Raw genomic sequence first — 12,968 nt, forward strand, 5'->3', positions numbered from 1 at the left:
GCATACCTGAGGTGACCTTGCAGAGGAAGGGGAAAAGAAGCAATTGCAGGAGATGTACGGATGCATTAGGACAGATAAGGATGGAACTAAGCTTGGGCAGTGCCTTGGAAGTGGACTATAGAGGAGAGATGACAGAGGAGGATGGAGTAATCAACTACTTTGTAGAGGCTGAGATGAACGAGGCGGGTTAGAGCTCCACCATCCAGGTCACAAAGGATGTCTTGGTGACTTTGACCAGGACCATCTCAGTTTTGGGGGCAGGGCAAAAAACCAGGCTGAAAAGCTTGAAACTGGGAAAGAAGGGAAAAATGGGCATGGCGCTTGGTGTAAACAACACTTTTTTGAGGATCTTGGAAAGGAACGGCAAGTTTTAGATAAGTTGGAGAGAGAGTGTAGTGATGGCAGTTTTGAAGAGTTTAAAATGGAGCTTGATCAAAGGGAGCCATTGACCATAACACCAAGCAGTGGGCCAAGGAGAGTTAGCTGTGTGGTGAGATGATGAGTCATGATGTGATGGAGGGGGTGGCGGGGAATAGAGGAGAAACTACAGCGCTATGAGATTAGGCTACAGCTTGGAATTAAATGGTCGTTTCCTTTTTAAGAGACTGGATAAAAACACTGAGGTTAAAAATGGCTCTAACACTCACAGCAGTGTGTCGTGTGAAGCAAGAACTTAAAAAACAGACACTTAACAACATTTGCTTTGGAAAGTAAAAGCTAATGTTGGAGTTCTGAGTGGAGTGCAGATAAATATTTCATGTCATGTTGAGACAGTCTTGACAAAAAGCTGATTTATTGATTGTTCTAGTATCTGGAACAAGAACAAAATCTTCCTGTCTTTGTCGGAAAGGATAGCAGACACCCTTTCCCTGTTTGGGGCTGGGGTTCTTTTTTATTGCAGAAGGTGCTAACCCTGAGGGTTAGTGTAGAGGAGGGGATAAAATAAATGGTATTTGGGCGGGGGGAGAATATATTAAATTTGATTGTAAAACATTGTTCGGAGCTCCAAGTGGTTATCGAACAACTGCTGTTTTTCCTCTTTGCTGACAGCAGACTGGTTGTGTGATCTCTCCACCCAGGTGTTTATAGCTGGCTACGCTGTGACAGTCGGATCTGCAGAAAGACTGATCTTTGGGTACGACAGCTATGGAAACATTTGTGGAAAGAAAAACTCTCCGATTAAGGGGGCCTCACTGTCCGGACAAGACATGATCAGCAGAAAGTGGGTATCTTTTAAAAGATTTACCAATGTGAACGCACTGTGTGCTGTCGTCTTTTTTAAAAAAAAAATATTGGGGGTAATTTTAACCCCCAAGAACGGGTGGGTGGGAAGGTAAAAATAGTTGTTTTTTTTGGGTCGCGACCACAAAATTGTCTGACTTTACATTCCCAGTGGGAAGCCTGTACTTTCCTGCACCCACATTAGACCCGGAAATAAAGCCGGGTTGCGGTCACGACCCAAAAGACAACTATTTTCAACTCCCAACCGCCCCCCAACCCACCCGTTCTCAGGGGTTAAAATGACCCCCATTGTGTTTCCCAAACGTACAAAAAGCGGAATGAGAAAAGGCCCAAACTTCACTGTTTCCCCTATGGAAAAGAAAGCAGTGGGATAAAACCTGCACCAATTCAGGAAAAACGCTAGGAAATTCCTTTCCAACTCTCTAAGGCATTCAAGCAAGGCTATGAACTTGCATTTATATAGCGCCTTTCACGATTTCAGGACTTCCCAAAGGGTTTTACAGCCAATGAAGTACTTTTGAAGTGTAGTCACTTTTGTTATGTAGGCAAACACAGCAAACAACAAGTGAGATAAATGAACAGTTAATCTGTTTTTAGTGATGTTGTTTGAGGGATAAATGTTGGCCAGGGCACTCTTCTTCAAATAGTGTCACGGGATCTTTTACATCCACCTGAACAAGCAGTTGGGCCTGGGTTTAACGTCTCGTCCAAAAGACGACACCTATGACCATGCAGCACTCCCTCAGTACTGCACTGAAGTGTCAGCATAGATTTTGTGCTTAAGTCTCTGGAGTGGGACTTGAACCCACAACCTTCTGACTCGGAGGCGAGCGTGCTACCACTGAGCCACGGCTGACACTATAGTTGAAACTGGTGCACTCTGCCTTTCTGATCGCTCCTTAAAAATAAATCTTTCATGTTATAGGCCTACGGGATAATTTTTAATATGGTATATCCAGAGAGGTGCCAATATTTACAGTATTATTGATGTGCTTATTGAATAATGATAGATTTGTTTCTGAGGTGAATGATTACCATCCACAGCTTAAAATAAATGGTTTTCATTCCAGGCCCATTAATGTAACAACTTGCATTTCTACAGTGCTCCGTGCTAACAGAATGACGTCTCAAAGTACTTTAGGGGCGAGGCTGAGCAGGAAAGAGGGAAAACACAAAGGTTGAGGTGGAGTGGGGAGGGGAATAAATTTGAAGTTGTGTGATTTCCCCAGAGGACGACATTTGTGAGATGGAACGGTCTGCCCTTGTAATGAAATAGTGAACATAACAAAATGTGAATTCCTTGAGACGTGCTGAGAATACATTTGAATCTTCCGCAGTGACTTATTGCAGTAAAGTAACAATGTCTTAAGCTCCCCCTGATGACTCAGCTGGCCATAGCAGTTGAGTCAAGAAAGTGCCGAATTTGACTGCTGGTCTGCACTCAGTTAGCTGGTCCCAGCCGTGACGTTAAAGGGACCGCTACAACTCCGCCCCCACCTGATCCCTGTGAAGACCCCCACCCCAGTCGGGGAGCTGATGGGATCAGGACTAACTTTGATGTCGCTCATGTTCCAGTTGCCTTCCAACAGTCTGCGATTTCACGCGGAGAATGTGAGGTTCTCGGAGAGGAGCGGTGCCTTTAAAACTGTACCCCCAGCAAGGGCCTAATGCCTTCAGGACGGGAGGGGGAGGCGAGAGAAGAAAATTGATGGGAAAAGGAGGGGCTGTAGGGTGAAAAAAATAACAATTCCTGCAGTAGTGCGATCATTTAAAAAAAAATGTATTTTCGCTCCCATACCACAAGGCTTTTGCTGCCTGCTCCCCAGCATCCACCAATCCTACTCTACAGCTGGCCACTTGGAGTTGCATGAGAAGCCTCGCTGGATAACTGGCCCTCCTATTTCTCTTCCTGCGGAGGTTTACCTGGCTCTGCTTGACGCCTCCCCCCTCCCCCCCCACCCCCCCCCCCCCCCTCCACTGGATAAGGAACTCACTGTGCGGCCAGTCCTGGATGGGATACGTTCTGCCCACTTTTTGCTGCGGCATGTTAAAGCTGCAGTGTGCTGTGCCCCCCACTCCCCCATCCCCTCGGTTAAATTTGCAAGTGTGTACAGGCCGTGTGGAACGAGCTGCCAGCTGAAAATCTTTAAATTCATTCTGATGATTCCCCGATGGTTGACTATTTGGAAGGTAAAAAGTTTCTGTTCGAATTCAATCCCCTGTAACGATAACTGTAAAGGGGTCGGGCTCTGCATTCTGAGCAGCTGCAAGCTGAGCCCTCCAGGGAGCACTCATGGGCAACTCTGCTATTCCTCCCAGCTGGGACCACAGAAATTGGGACCTTCAGAAAGCATGCTGTTTAAAACCATCGAGAGGAACTATTCCTATCTAGCTGGTGCGAAGAACTGGGCAGTGTTTGATGTGAGGGTACAGCTGGTGGGGCACGATGCACTGCTACTGACAACAGTTAGTGTCAAGTTCACTCATTGACAAGAAAAATACTGTTTTTCTTTAAACACTAACATGATATTTTGTTTCCAAATAGACACGTCTTCTTTCTGAACACCTGCAATGTGGACATCAAGAACCATAAAATAAATTCAGTGTCTATTTGTGTATCTGGCTGTCCTCAACAGCAGCTGAATGGACTCGAAGAGCTGAAACATTTTGCTGAGTACAATGGTAAGTAGCTGTTACGTAGAATTTACAGCACCGAAACAGGCCGTTTGGCCCAACCAGTCCATGCCGGTGTTTATGCTCCACGCGAGCCTCCTCCCATTCTATTTATTTCACCTAACCCTATCGACATATCCTTCTATTCCTTTCTCCCTCATGTGTTTATCTAGCTTCCCCTTAAATGCGTCCACGCTATTCGCCTCAACTACTCCATGTGGTAGCAAGTTCCACATTCTCACCACTCTCTGAGTAAAGTTCTATCAGGACATAAGAAATAGGAGCAGGAGTAGACCATCCGGCCCCTCGCGCCTGCTCTGCCGTTCAACAAGATCATAGCTGATGATCTACCTCAACGCCATTTTCCTGCACTATTCCCATATCCCTTGATGCCTTTAATATTTAGAAATCTATCGATCTCTGTTGTGAATGTACTCAATGACTAAGCCTCCACAGCCCTCTGGGGTAGAGAATTCCAAAGATTCACCACCCTCTGAGTGAAGAAATTTCTCCTCATCTCAGTCCTAAATGGCCTACCCCTTATTCTGAGACTCTGACCCCTGGTTCTAGACTCCCCAACCAGGGGAAATGTCCTCCTTGCATCTACCCTGTCGAGCACTGCAAGCACTTTGTATGTTTCAATGAGATCCCCTTTCATTCTTCTAAACTTTAGAGAATACAGGCCTAGCCTACTCAATCTCTCCTCGTACGACAATCCCGCATCCAGGAATCAGTCCGGTGAACCTTCGTTGCACTCCCTCTATGGCAAGTATATCCTTTCTTAGGTAAGGAGACCAAAATTGTACACAATACTCCAGGTGCAGTCTCACCAAGGCCCTATTAAGAAATGGAACTGTCAAAAGCCACCAGAAAATATTTTTAGAAATACATTAGTTATTAAAGGTAGCTCATTTGAAGTCTGGTTGCTTGACATCTAACTTAACATTTTATTTATGAAAAACATCAATAGTACTTGTCATTAATTTCACAATGTAAAATAGCTCATGTTGTATGAAGTGGCTATTTCAAATCCCATGTGAGGTGATCGGTTTATAAAATTGTGATGTCTGAAATGTAAACCAGTCCTGAATCTCTAAGCATTCTACAGCAGAGACATCCAACCGAACAAAACGAAAGAAAGACGGCCCCCTCCCCTGTTTCTTTGGATTGGTTTGTAAAGCCTTCACAGACATGTTGATCAACATTCCATCCACTGAAGTATTTTCCAGCGAGATTTCACAGTCTGATGTCTCTGCACTAAGCATCCCACTGTGCAGTGTCTGTTTTATCATCAACTTTATCAGTAGTGATCGCTGTTTTTTTTATTATTCATACTCCAGACGTGGCCCATCCCTAGTTTCCCGTGAGAAGGAGGCGGTGCGCTGCCGCCTTGAACCGCTGTATGGATAGAGACGAGGGGATATCGAGGTGGTGCGCTGTGAATTCCGCCCCATCAGTCTACTCTTAATCATCAGCAAAGTGATGGAAGGTGTCGTCGACAGTGCTATCAAGCAGCACTTACTCACTGATGCTCAGTTTGGGTTCTGCCAGGACCACTCGGCTCCAGACCTCATTACAGCCTTGGTCCAAACATGGACAAAAGAGCTGAATTCCAGAGGTGAGGTGAGAGTGACTGCCCTTGACATCAAGGCAGCATTTGACCGAGTGTGGCACCAAGGAGCCCGAGTAAAACTGAAATCAATGGGAATCAGGGGGAAAACTCTCCAGTGGCTGGAGTCATAATTAGCACAAAGGAAGATGGTAGTGGTTGTTGGAGGCCAATCATCTCAGCCTCAGGGCATTACTGCAGGAGTTCCTCAAGGCAGTGTCCGAGGCCCAACCATCTTCAGCTGCTTCATCAATGATCTTCCCTCCATCATAAGGTCAGAAATGGGGATGTTCGCTGATGATTGCACAGTGTTCAGTTCCATTCGCAACCCCTCAGATAATGAAGCGGTCTGAGTCCGCATGCAGCAAGACCTGGACAACATCCAGGCTTGGGCTGATAAGTGGCAAGTAACATTCGCGCCAGACAAGTGCCAGGCAATGACCATCTCCAACAAGAGAGAGTCTAACCACCTCCCCTTGACGTTCAAAGGCATTACCATCACCGAATCCCCCACCATCAACATCCTGGGGGTCACCATTGACCAGAAACTTAACTGGACCAGCCATATAAATACTGTGGCTACAAGAGCAGGTCAGAGGCTGGGTATTCTGCGGTGAGTGACTCACCTCCTGACTCCCCAAAGCCTTTCCACCATCTACAAGGCACAAGTCAGGAGTGTGATAGAATACTCTCCACTTGCCTGGATGAGTGCAGCTCCAACAACACTCAAGAAGCTCGACACCATCCAGGACAAAGCAGCCCGCTTGATTGGCACCCCATCCACCACCCTAAACATTCACTCCCTTCACCACCGGCACACAGTGGCTGCAGTGTGTACCATCCACAGGATGCACTGCAGCAACTCACCAAGGTTTCTTCGACAGCACCTCCCAAACCTGCGACCTCTACCACCTAGAAGGACAAGAGCAGCAGGTACATGGGAACAACACCACCTGCACTTTCCCCTCCAAGTCACACACCATACTGACTTGGAAATTTATTGCCATTCTTTCATCGTCGCTGGGTCAAAATCCTGGAACTCCCTTCCTAACAACACAGTGGGAGAACCTTCACCACCACCTTCTCAAGGGCAATTAGGGATGGGCAATAAATGCTGGCCTCGCCAGCGACGCCCACATCCCATGAACGAATAAAAAAAATTCATATCATAGAATGTCACGGCACAGAAGGAGGCCATTCGGCCCATCGTGTCCATGCCAGCTGAAAAAGAGCTATCCAGCTTAATCCCACTTCCCGGAACTTGGTCTGAAGCCCTGTAGGTTACGGCACTTCAGGTGTACATCCAGGTACTTTTTAAATGAGTTGAGGGTTTCTGCCTCTACCACTCTTTAAGGCAGTGAGTTCCAGTTCCAGAGTGAAAAAATTTCTCCTCAGCTCCACTCTAATCCTTCTACCAATTACTTTAAATCTATACCCCATGATCACTGACCCCTCTGCTAAGGGAAATAGGTCCTTCCTATCCACTCTATCTGGGCCCCGTCATAATTTTATACACCTCGATTAAATCTCCCCTCAGCCTCCTTTGTTCCAAAGAAAATATCCCCAGCCTATCCATTCTTTTCTTCGAGCTAAAATTCTCCAGCCCTGGCAACATCCTCATAAATCTCCTCTGTACCCTCTCTAGTGCAATCACATCTTTCCTGTAATGTGGTGACCAGAACTGTACACAGTACTCTAGCTGTGGCCTAACCAATGTTTTATACAGTTCTAGCATAACCTCCCTGCTCTTATATTCTATGCCTTGGCTAATAAAGGAAAGTATCCCGTATGCCTTCTTAACCACCGCCTTATCTACCTGTCCTGCTACCTTCAGGGATCTGTGGACGTGCACTCCAAGGTCCCTTTGTTCATTGATACCTTCCTGCAGTCTACAGCTTTATTAGTTGTTAGTGGTAAAGAAATAGGGAAGTACAGACCTGAAGGACTCTGTAAGGAAAGTGAAGTGATCTGTTGAATTGTGATATGTTTACCAAGTGGTCCAAGCCAGAGTGGTGCCATTTAAAAGTGAGGAGCACACATTACTTCAAAATATTTACACATTTCACACTTTGTTTTCACTATGTAAATGCTGCTTTGCCCCCTTCTGTTGGCTGTGGTAATTCATTAGTGGTCTGTAACCTGGATACAGACTGGTTTGTCTTGTAGTACCCAGTTCAAGCAGCTGGCAGCACAGTGACACCGTGTGCTTCACCAACTCGTGACCGAGAACCTGATTGTAACAGTACACTGCCATGCTGTGGTGAACATCAGAAACTGCAGCAACTGCTGTTAATATAACAATTGTACTTCTGGAATTTTTCTGTTGTTGAAAGTCAAAAATAAGCCGAAGGAAACAAAAAGGAAGAGCATTAAAATGTCAACGGGTAAAGGAGAGAATCTGTAAATCAGGTTTCAAATAGATTTTAACAGATCCAGTTAACTGTGTTTTCTACATCCACCTGATTCAGTATCTTCCAAATCTGGTTTGAAGGGAGTTCTTTGACAGAATTCATAAAGTACCCCGAGTCTGTGCAGTGTTGTGTTGTGTCTACACACTGCTTCCCGTCAGATGACCAGTATCCTTCCCTGACCACCCACACCAAAAGAAAACACAATAGCAGTGAGCTGTTTGTATTTAATGTGTTTCATTTCTCTGCAGTGTTTAATCTAAAATCTAATCATGTTTATTCGCCCTGTCAAAGTGAGTTCTTTCAAATATCACTAGAAGTAGACTGAGCGAGCTTGTGACCTGATATATAGTTGTATGTCTATTTGGCTTCTGAATTTGTGTCGATTTGTCACTGTTATTTGTGATTTATTGTACGATGTATTCAGTGGAACTGGACAGCACAGTCCTTCAGCAGGCATGTGGAGACTAGAAAAGTAGCAATGCACTCCAGTGTTTTACCATCCTTCCACTTTACAGATTTAATCTATCAAACATTTAAAGGCTGTTTCTTAGACTTAGTTCCTGTTCCCAACTTTGTGTCCAGATGTGATTAAACTGATATTTGCTTTGCTCTTTAGGTTCCTATTTATGTGTGTACAGTTTAAACATTTCTGACTATACAAAACCTTCAAAAGCAGCTCGTCTCTGCCCCGAGTTACCGGTCCCTCCAAGGTGAGGTTATTCAGTTGTTTGTGGCTCCTTATCAGGGTTTGTTTGCTCTTTGTAGAACCACATCCTGCCTAGACAAGCCGAGGCCATAAAAGTTAGTTGTACTTTGTTACTATTGGTACATTCCTCTGTAATTAGTCCTTTTGAAGTTATCTTGTGCCATTTTATATACCTGTAATTAAGAGCTGCGTCTAGTTATCGGGAGTCAATGGTCCCCTTCTCCTGTAACATGTTTTCATCGATCATTTGCAAGGAGGTCTTGGAATCGAATTGCAGCTTTTGAGTGACTCCATTGACACTTTGTTGAATAAATGCATGATAAAGTTGATCCTGCACTGGAAGCTTTGATTTATGCTGGCAGCAGAGTTGAACTATTATTCTACAAAAGCTTAAGTGCGTAATTGCCAGACAAGGATTCACAGGCGTAAATGCACATCTGCTGCTCATGGTTACTGAATCGACTTGCATGTATCATCTAAATTTATTTTAAAATAAAAGTTTAATACATTTCTAAGAAAACAAGCACTTCTGTCCTTTGGTGCCAGCCACGGCTCAGTGGGTATCCCTCTCGCCACTGAGTCAGAAGGTTGTGGTTTAAGCCCCACTCCAGAGACTTGAGTACAAAATCTAGGCTGGTGCTGCAGTGCAGTTCTGAGGGAGGTGCTGTCTTTCGGATGAGATATTAAACCGAGACCCTGTCTGCCCTCTCAGGTGAGCGTAAAGGATCTCGTAGCACTATTGTCCTGGCCGATATTTATCCCTCAACCAACACCACTAAAACAGATTATCTGGTCATTTATCTGACTGCTGTTTCTGGGACCTTGCTGTGTGCAAATTGGCTGCTGCCTTTGCCCAAGTAGCAACAGCGACTACACTTCAAAACAAGTACTTTACCAGCTGTGACGTATTTTGGGATGTCCTGAAGTCATGACAGGCACCATATAAATGCAAGTTTGTTCTTTCTTTACACAATGACGAGTTCTTGTATTTGTTATTTACATTTATTCTGTTTGTTATTTTAGCAAGTCGTTCCCACTCTTCAATCGCTGTGTACCTCAGAGCCCTGACTGCTACTCCCACTTTCTCACTGTCCTCATTAATGTGGTCAAGGAGAGCGACTTCTTCCAGCGCATCATCGGCGGCATCATGGCGAGCAAAACGTACATTGTAGGACTCTGCTTTTTTGCAGTAGGTAAAGATTGTTCTTTGCCAGGAACTGGATTAATGTGTAACCTCTGTAGCTTTATAGAACATTTCACTGAAGATTATCATTTGTACCTTCAGGGAAAGTATATGTGAAGAGGACAGGGAAACCTGTGTTAAACATGTCCTGTGTGTAGTGATCAACCAATAATTATTCTGTCTTCATGTGTTGCAATCTAATGAACTTTCTAACGTAGAAGCAAGGAAATGTATAGAACCAGCAAAAATTACTGTGTAAAAACTTTTATTTCTTTTTAAAACATTTTTTGGTGCAAATATGCTCCAAATGTTCTTTAAAGGTTTATCTGTGAAAGGTGTTGGGGCGGCACTGGCTGGGGCGGCACTGGCTGGGGCTGCGGCACTGGCTGGGGCGGCGGGCTGCGGCACTGGCTGGGGTGGCACTGGCTGGGGCACTGGCTAGGGCGGCGGGCTGCGGCACTGGCTGGGGCACTGGCTGGGGCGGCACTGGCTGGGGCAATGGCTGGGGCGGCGAGCTGCGGCACTGGCTGGGGCGGCACTGGCTGGGGCACTGGCTAGGGCGGCGGGCTGCGGCACTGGCTGGGGCGGCACTGGCTGGGGCAGCACTGGCTGGGGCAATGGCTGGGGCGGCACTGGCTGGGGCGGCACTGGCTGGGGCACTGGCTGGGGCGGCGGGCTGCGGCACTGGCTGGGGCGGCACTGGCTGGGGCGGCGAGCTGCGGCACTGGCTGGGGCGGCACTGGCTGGGGCGGCGAGCTGCGGCACTGGCTGGGGCGGCACTGGCTGGGGCGGCGAGCTGCGGCACTGGCTGGGGCGGCACTGGCTGGGGCGGCGAGCTGCGGCACTGGCTGGGGCGGCTGCGCTGCCTTTTCACCTCCAAGATCTGAGTTTGAATCCAGCCCAGACTGATGTGTTGAAAATCTGCTCCCTCTGCTGGATGCAAAGGTCATGACTGAAATAAGGTTATAGTATTTGTATTTATATAGTGCAGGAGAGGCCTAGCCTTTTGTCTCTGGAGCTTCACAGGTCAAGTATGAAGTTTATATCAATGTTCTGATTAATTTCCAGATGTCTCAAGTTGTTGATACTAACAGAACTAGGTGTTCTTATTAAGATTTCTCTCTAAACCTCTCTATCTCTCTCTCTCTCCCCTCCTTTTCAAGACTCCCTTAAAACCTACCTCTTTGACCAAGCTTTTGGTCACCTGTCCTAATGTCTCCTTCTTTGGCTCAGTGTCAATTTTTTTTGTCTGATTATGCTCCTGTGAAGCATCTTGGGACATGAGAATGTAGACACATGTAATAACGATGATCTTCTGAAGTTAGCATTAAAGTGTGGTTTTGTGGCAGAGTAGAGAGAACGTTTTGCCTGTGCTGTACTTGCCTGATGGTGACACTGTTAAAAGTGGGAGATTTTCCATTCCCTAGCACTTGATGTCCATCACCTTTTAATAATACAAAACGTTTACCAAAAAAGACTTTATTTGACTTCAATGAAATTTTTTTACATGTAACTTCTCATCAGATATTTTGGAAAAAAAATAACCTACCACAGTGGAATGTTATTTGCACACAGTTGCTAATTGTCCCGATCCGCAGGAACTAGTTGGCCTCCAGTATGTTGCCCGTGACCATTGTTCATGTATGACCCTGGAGACCAGGTCTCAGCAGGCTATTCAACCAGCTATTTTTGCTGTCCTCACCCAAAGGCTTTCCAGACATGAACCTCCAGTAGAGGTCTTTGGCCCAGAGGTGCTGAGGCTAATCATAAGAGTCCTAATGCCATTTGACCGAGATTAGTTAACTCAGCACAGGTCAGGCGTCAAACCTTTCTAGTCTGTGTGGTTTAACTAATGGTTAAAGTTGCTGAAACTTCTCTCTCTCTCTCACTCTCACTCTCACACACTCTAACACATTTGGCTAACCTGTCGTAGAATAGAAGCCTTGATTAATATATCCTGGAGTAGTTAAATCTAGAATTTTTTTTATTCATTCATGGGATGTGGGCGCCACTGGCGAGGCCAGCATTTATTGCCCTTGAGAAGGTGGTGGTGAGCCGCCTTCTTGAACCGCTGCAGTCCGTGTGATGAAGGTTCTCCCACATATGAAATTCATTAAGATTTGAAAAGAAAGGGGGATATGTTTTGCCGTTCATCAATTTTAGCAAAAACGTGGGTGTAAATGTGGGGAAACATGTTTTACATTCATGTTCACTTTTTCACAGAAATGAATGATGGAAAATACATCCCCAGAATGTTTGATGTTTGCCATGTATTGTAATCAATCATTGTGATTCTTTCTCTCTGTTTTATTCCACAGCCCTCTCCTTCATTATGGTGGCAGTCTTCAGATTTATCGCCACACTATTGGTTCATATCTTCATCGCTCTGGTAATTTTTGGATTATTGTGTAAGTGTGTCTATTTTAAACCAACTTCACCATTCACATTGTAATGACAGGAGTACTTTTTCTACTGGAAGCCATCTGATTGGATACCCAAACCCAAAGTGTCCAAATAGAAGGAAAAATGTAACCCTCCTGGATACTTTGAATCTCGAGGTGAGGGGATAGGATACCACAGGCTCCTTTTAGGAAAAAAAAATTCAGTTTACATATTTTTGCCTTACTTGTGAGATTCCCTCTTAGGGAAAATGCTTCAGTGAAAAGAAATTAAAGGGAATAAGTGGCAAGTGGTCAAGTCTGAAGCAACAGAAGCAGAAAATGCTGTTAAGGCACAGGAGGTCCGTCTGAGAAGAGAAAATGCAGGTTAACATTTCAGGCAATGACTCCCGATCAGAGCCAACAATTCTGCCGAAGGGTCCACACCCGAAACCTTAACCTGCCTTTCTTCAGATGCTGATGGACCTGCTGGAGTAGAAAGTAGTCTGGGGCGATTCTCGGGCTGAAACTCTGCGCTGTGGAGCAAGAGGCCAGAGGGCTGATAGAAATTGGTCCCCAGGCCTCATCTGCATCCTTGGGGCGAGCTGCCGGCACTGGTCGCCTGAAGGGAGAAGTCAGTTTCGGGCCGCCTGCCATGCCGGCAGAGGCCCTCAGTTAAGTCCCAGGTGGGGGTTTGGAGTGGACTTCGGGGGATGGGATGGGGCGGGGATGGGGGCCAGTGGTAATCATGAATTCTGTGGTGTCG

At 45.8% G+C, this 12,968-nt stretch overlaps 1 protein-coding gene across 1 annotated transcript in view; it reads left to right on the forward strand.

The window, feature by feature from the left end:
* LOC137325171 (choline transporter-like protein 3) overlaps nucleotides 1–12,968 on the forward strand; it is a 71,965-nt gene that overhangs the window by 23,275 nt on the left and 35,722 nt on the right. The window contains exons 3-7 of the mRNA XM_067989962.1: nucleotides 1,080–1,222; nucleotides 3,788–3,924; nucleotides 8,552–8,645; nucleotides 9,665–9,834; nucleotides 12,143–12,232. Coding sequence (XP_067846063.1) covers nucleotides 1,080–1,222; nucleotides 3,788–3,924; nucleotides 8,552–8,645; nucleotides 9,665–9,834; nucleotides 12,143–12,232 — 634 coding nt within the window. The remainder of the gene's footprint in view (nucleotides 1–1,079; nucleotides 1,223–3,787; nucleotides 3,925–8,551; nucleotides 8,646–9,664; nucleotides 9,835–12,142; nucleotides 12,233–12,968) is intronic.

The sequence above is a fragment of the Heptranchias perlo genome, chromosome 9 (genome assembly GCF_035084215.1).
Source record: "Heptranchias perlo isolate sHepPer1 chromosome 9, sHepPer1.hap1, whole genome shotgun sequence".
NCBI lineage: Eukaryota > Metazoa > Chordata > Chondrichthyes > Hexanchiformes > Hexanchidae > Heptranchias > Heptranchias perlo.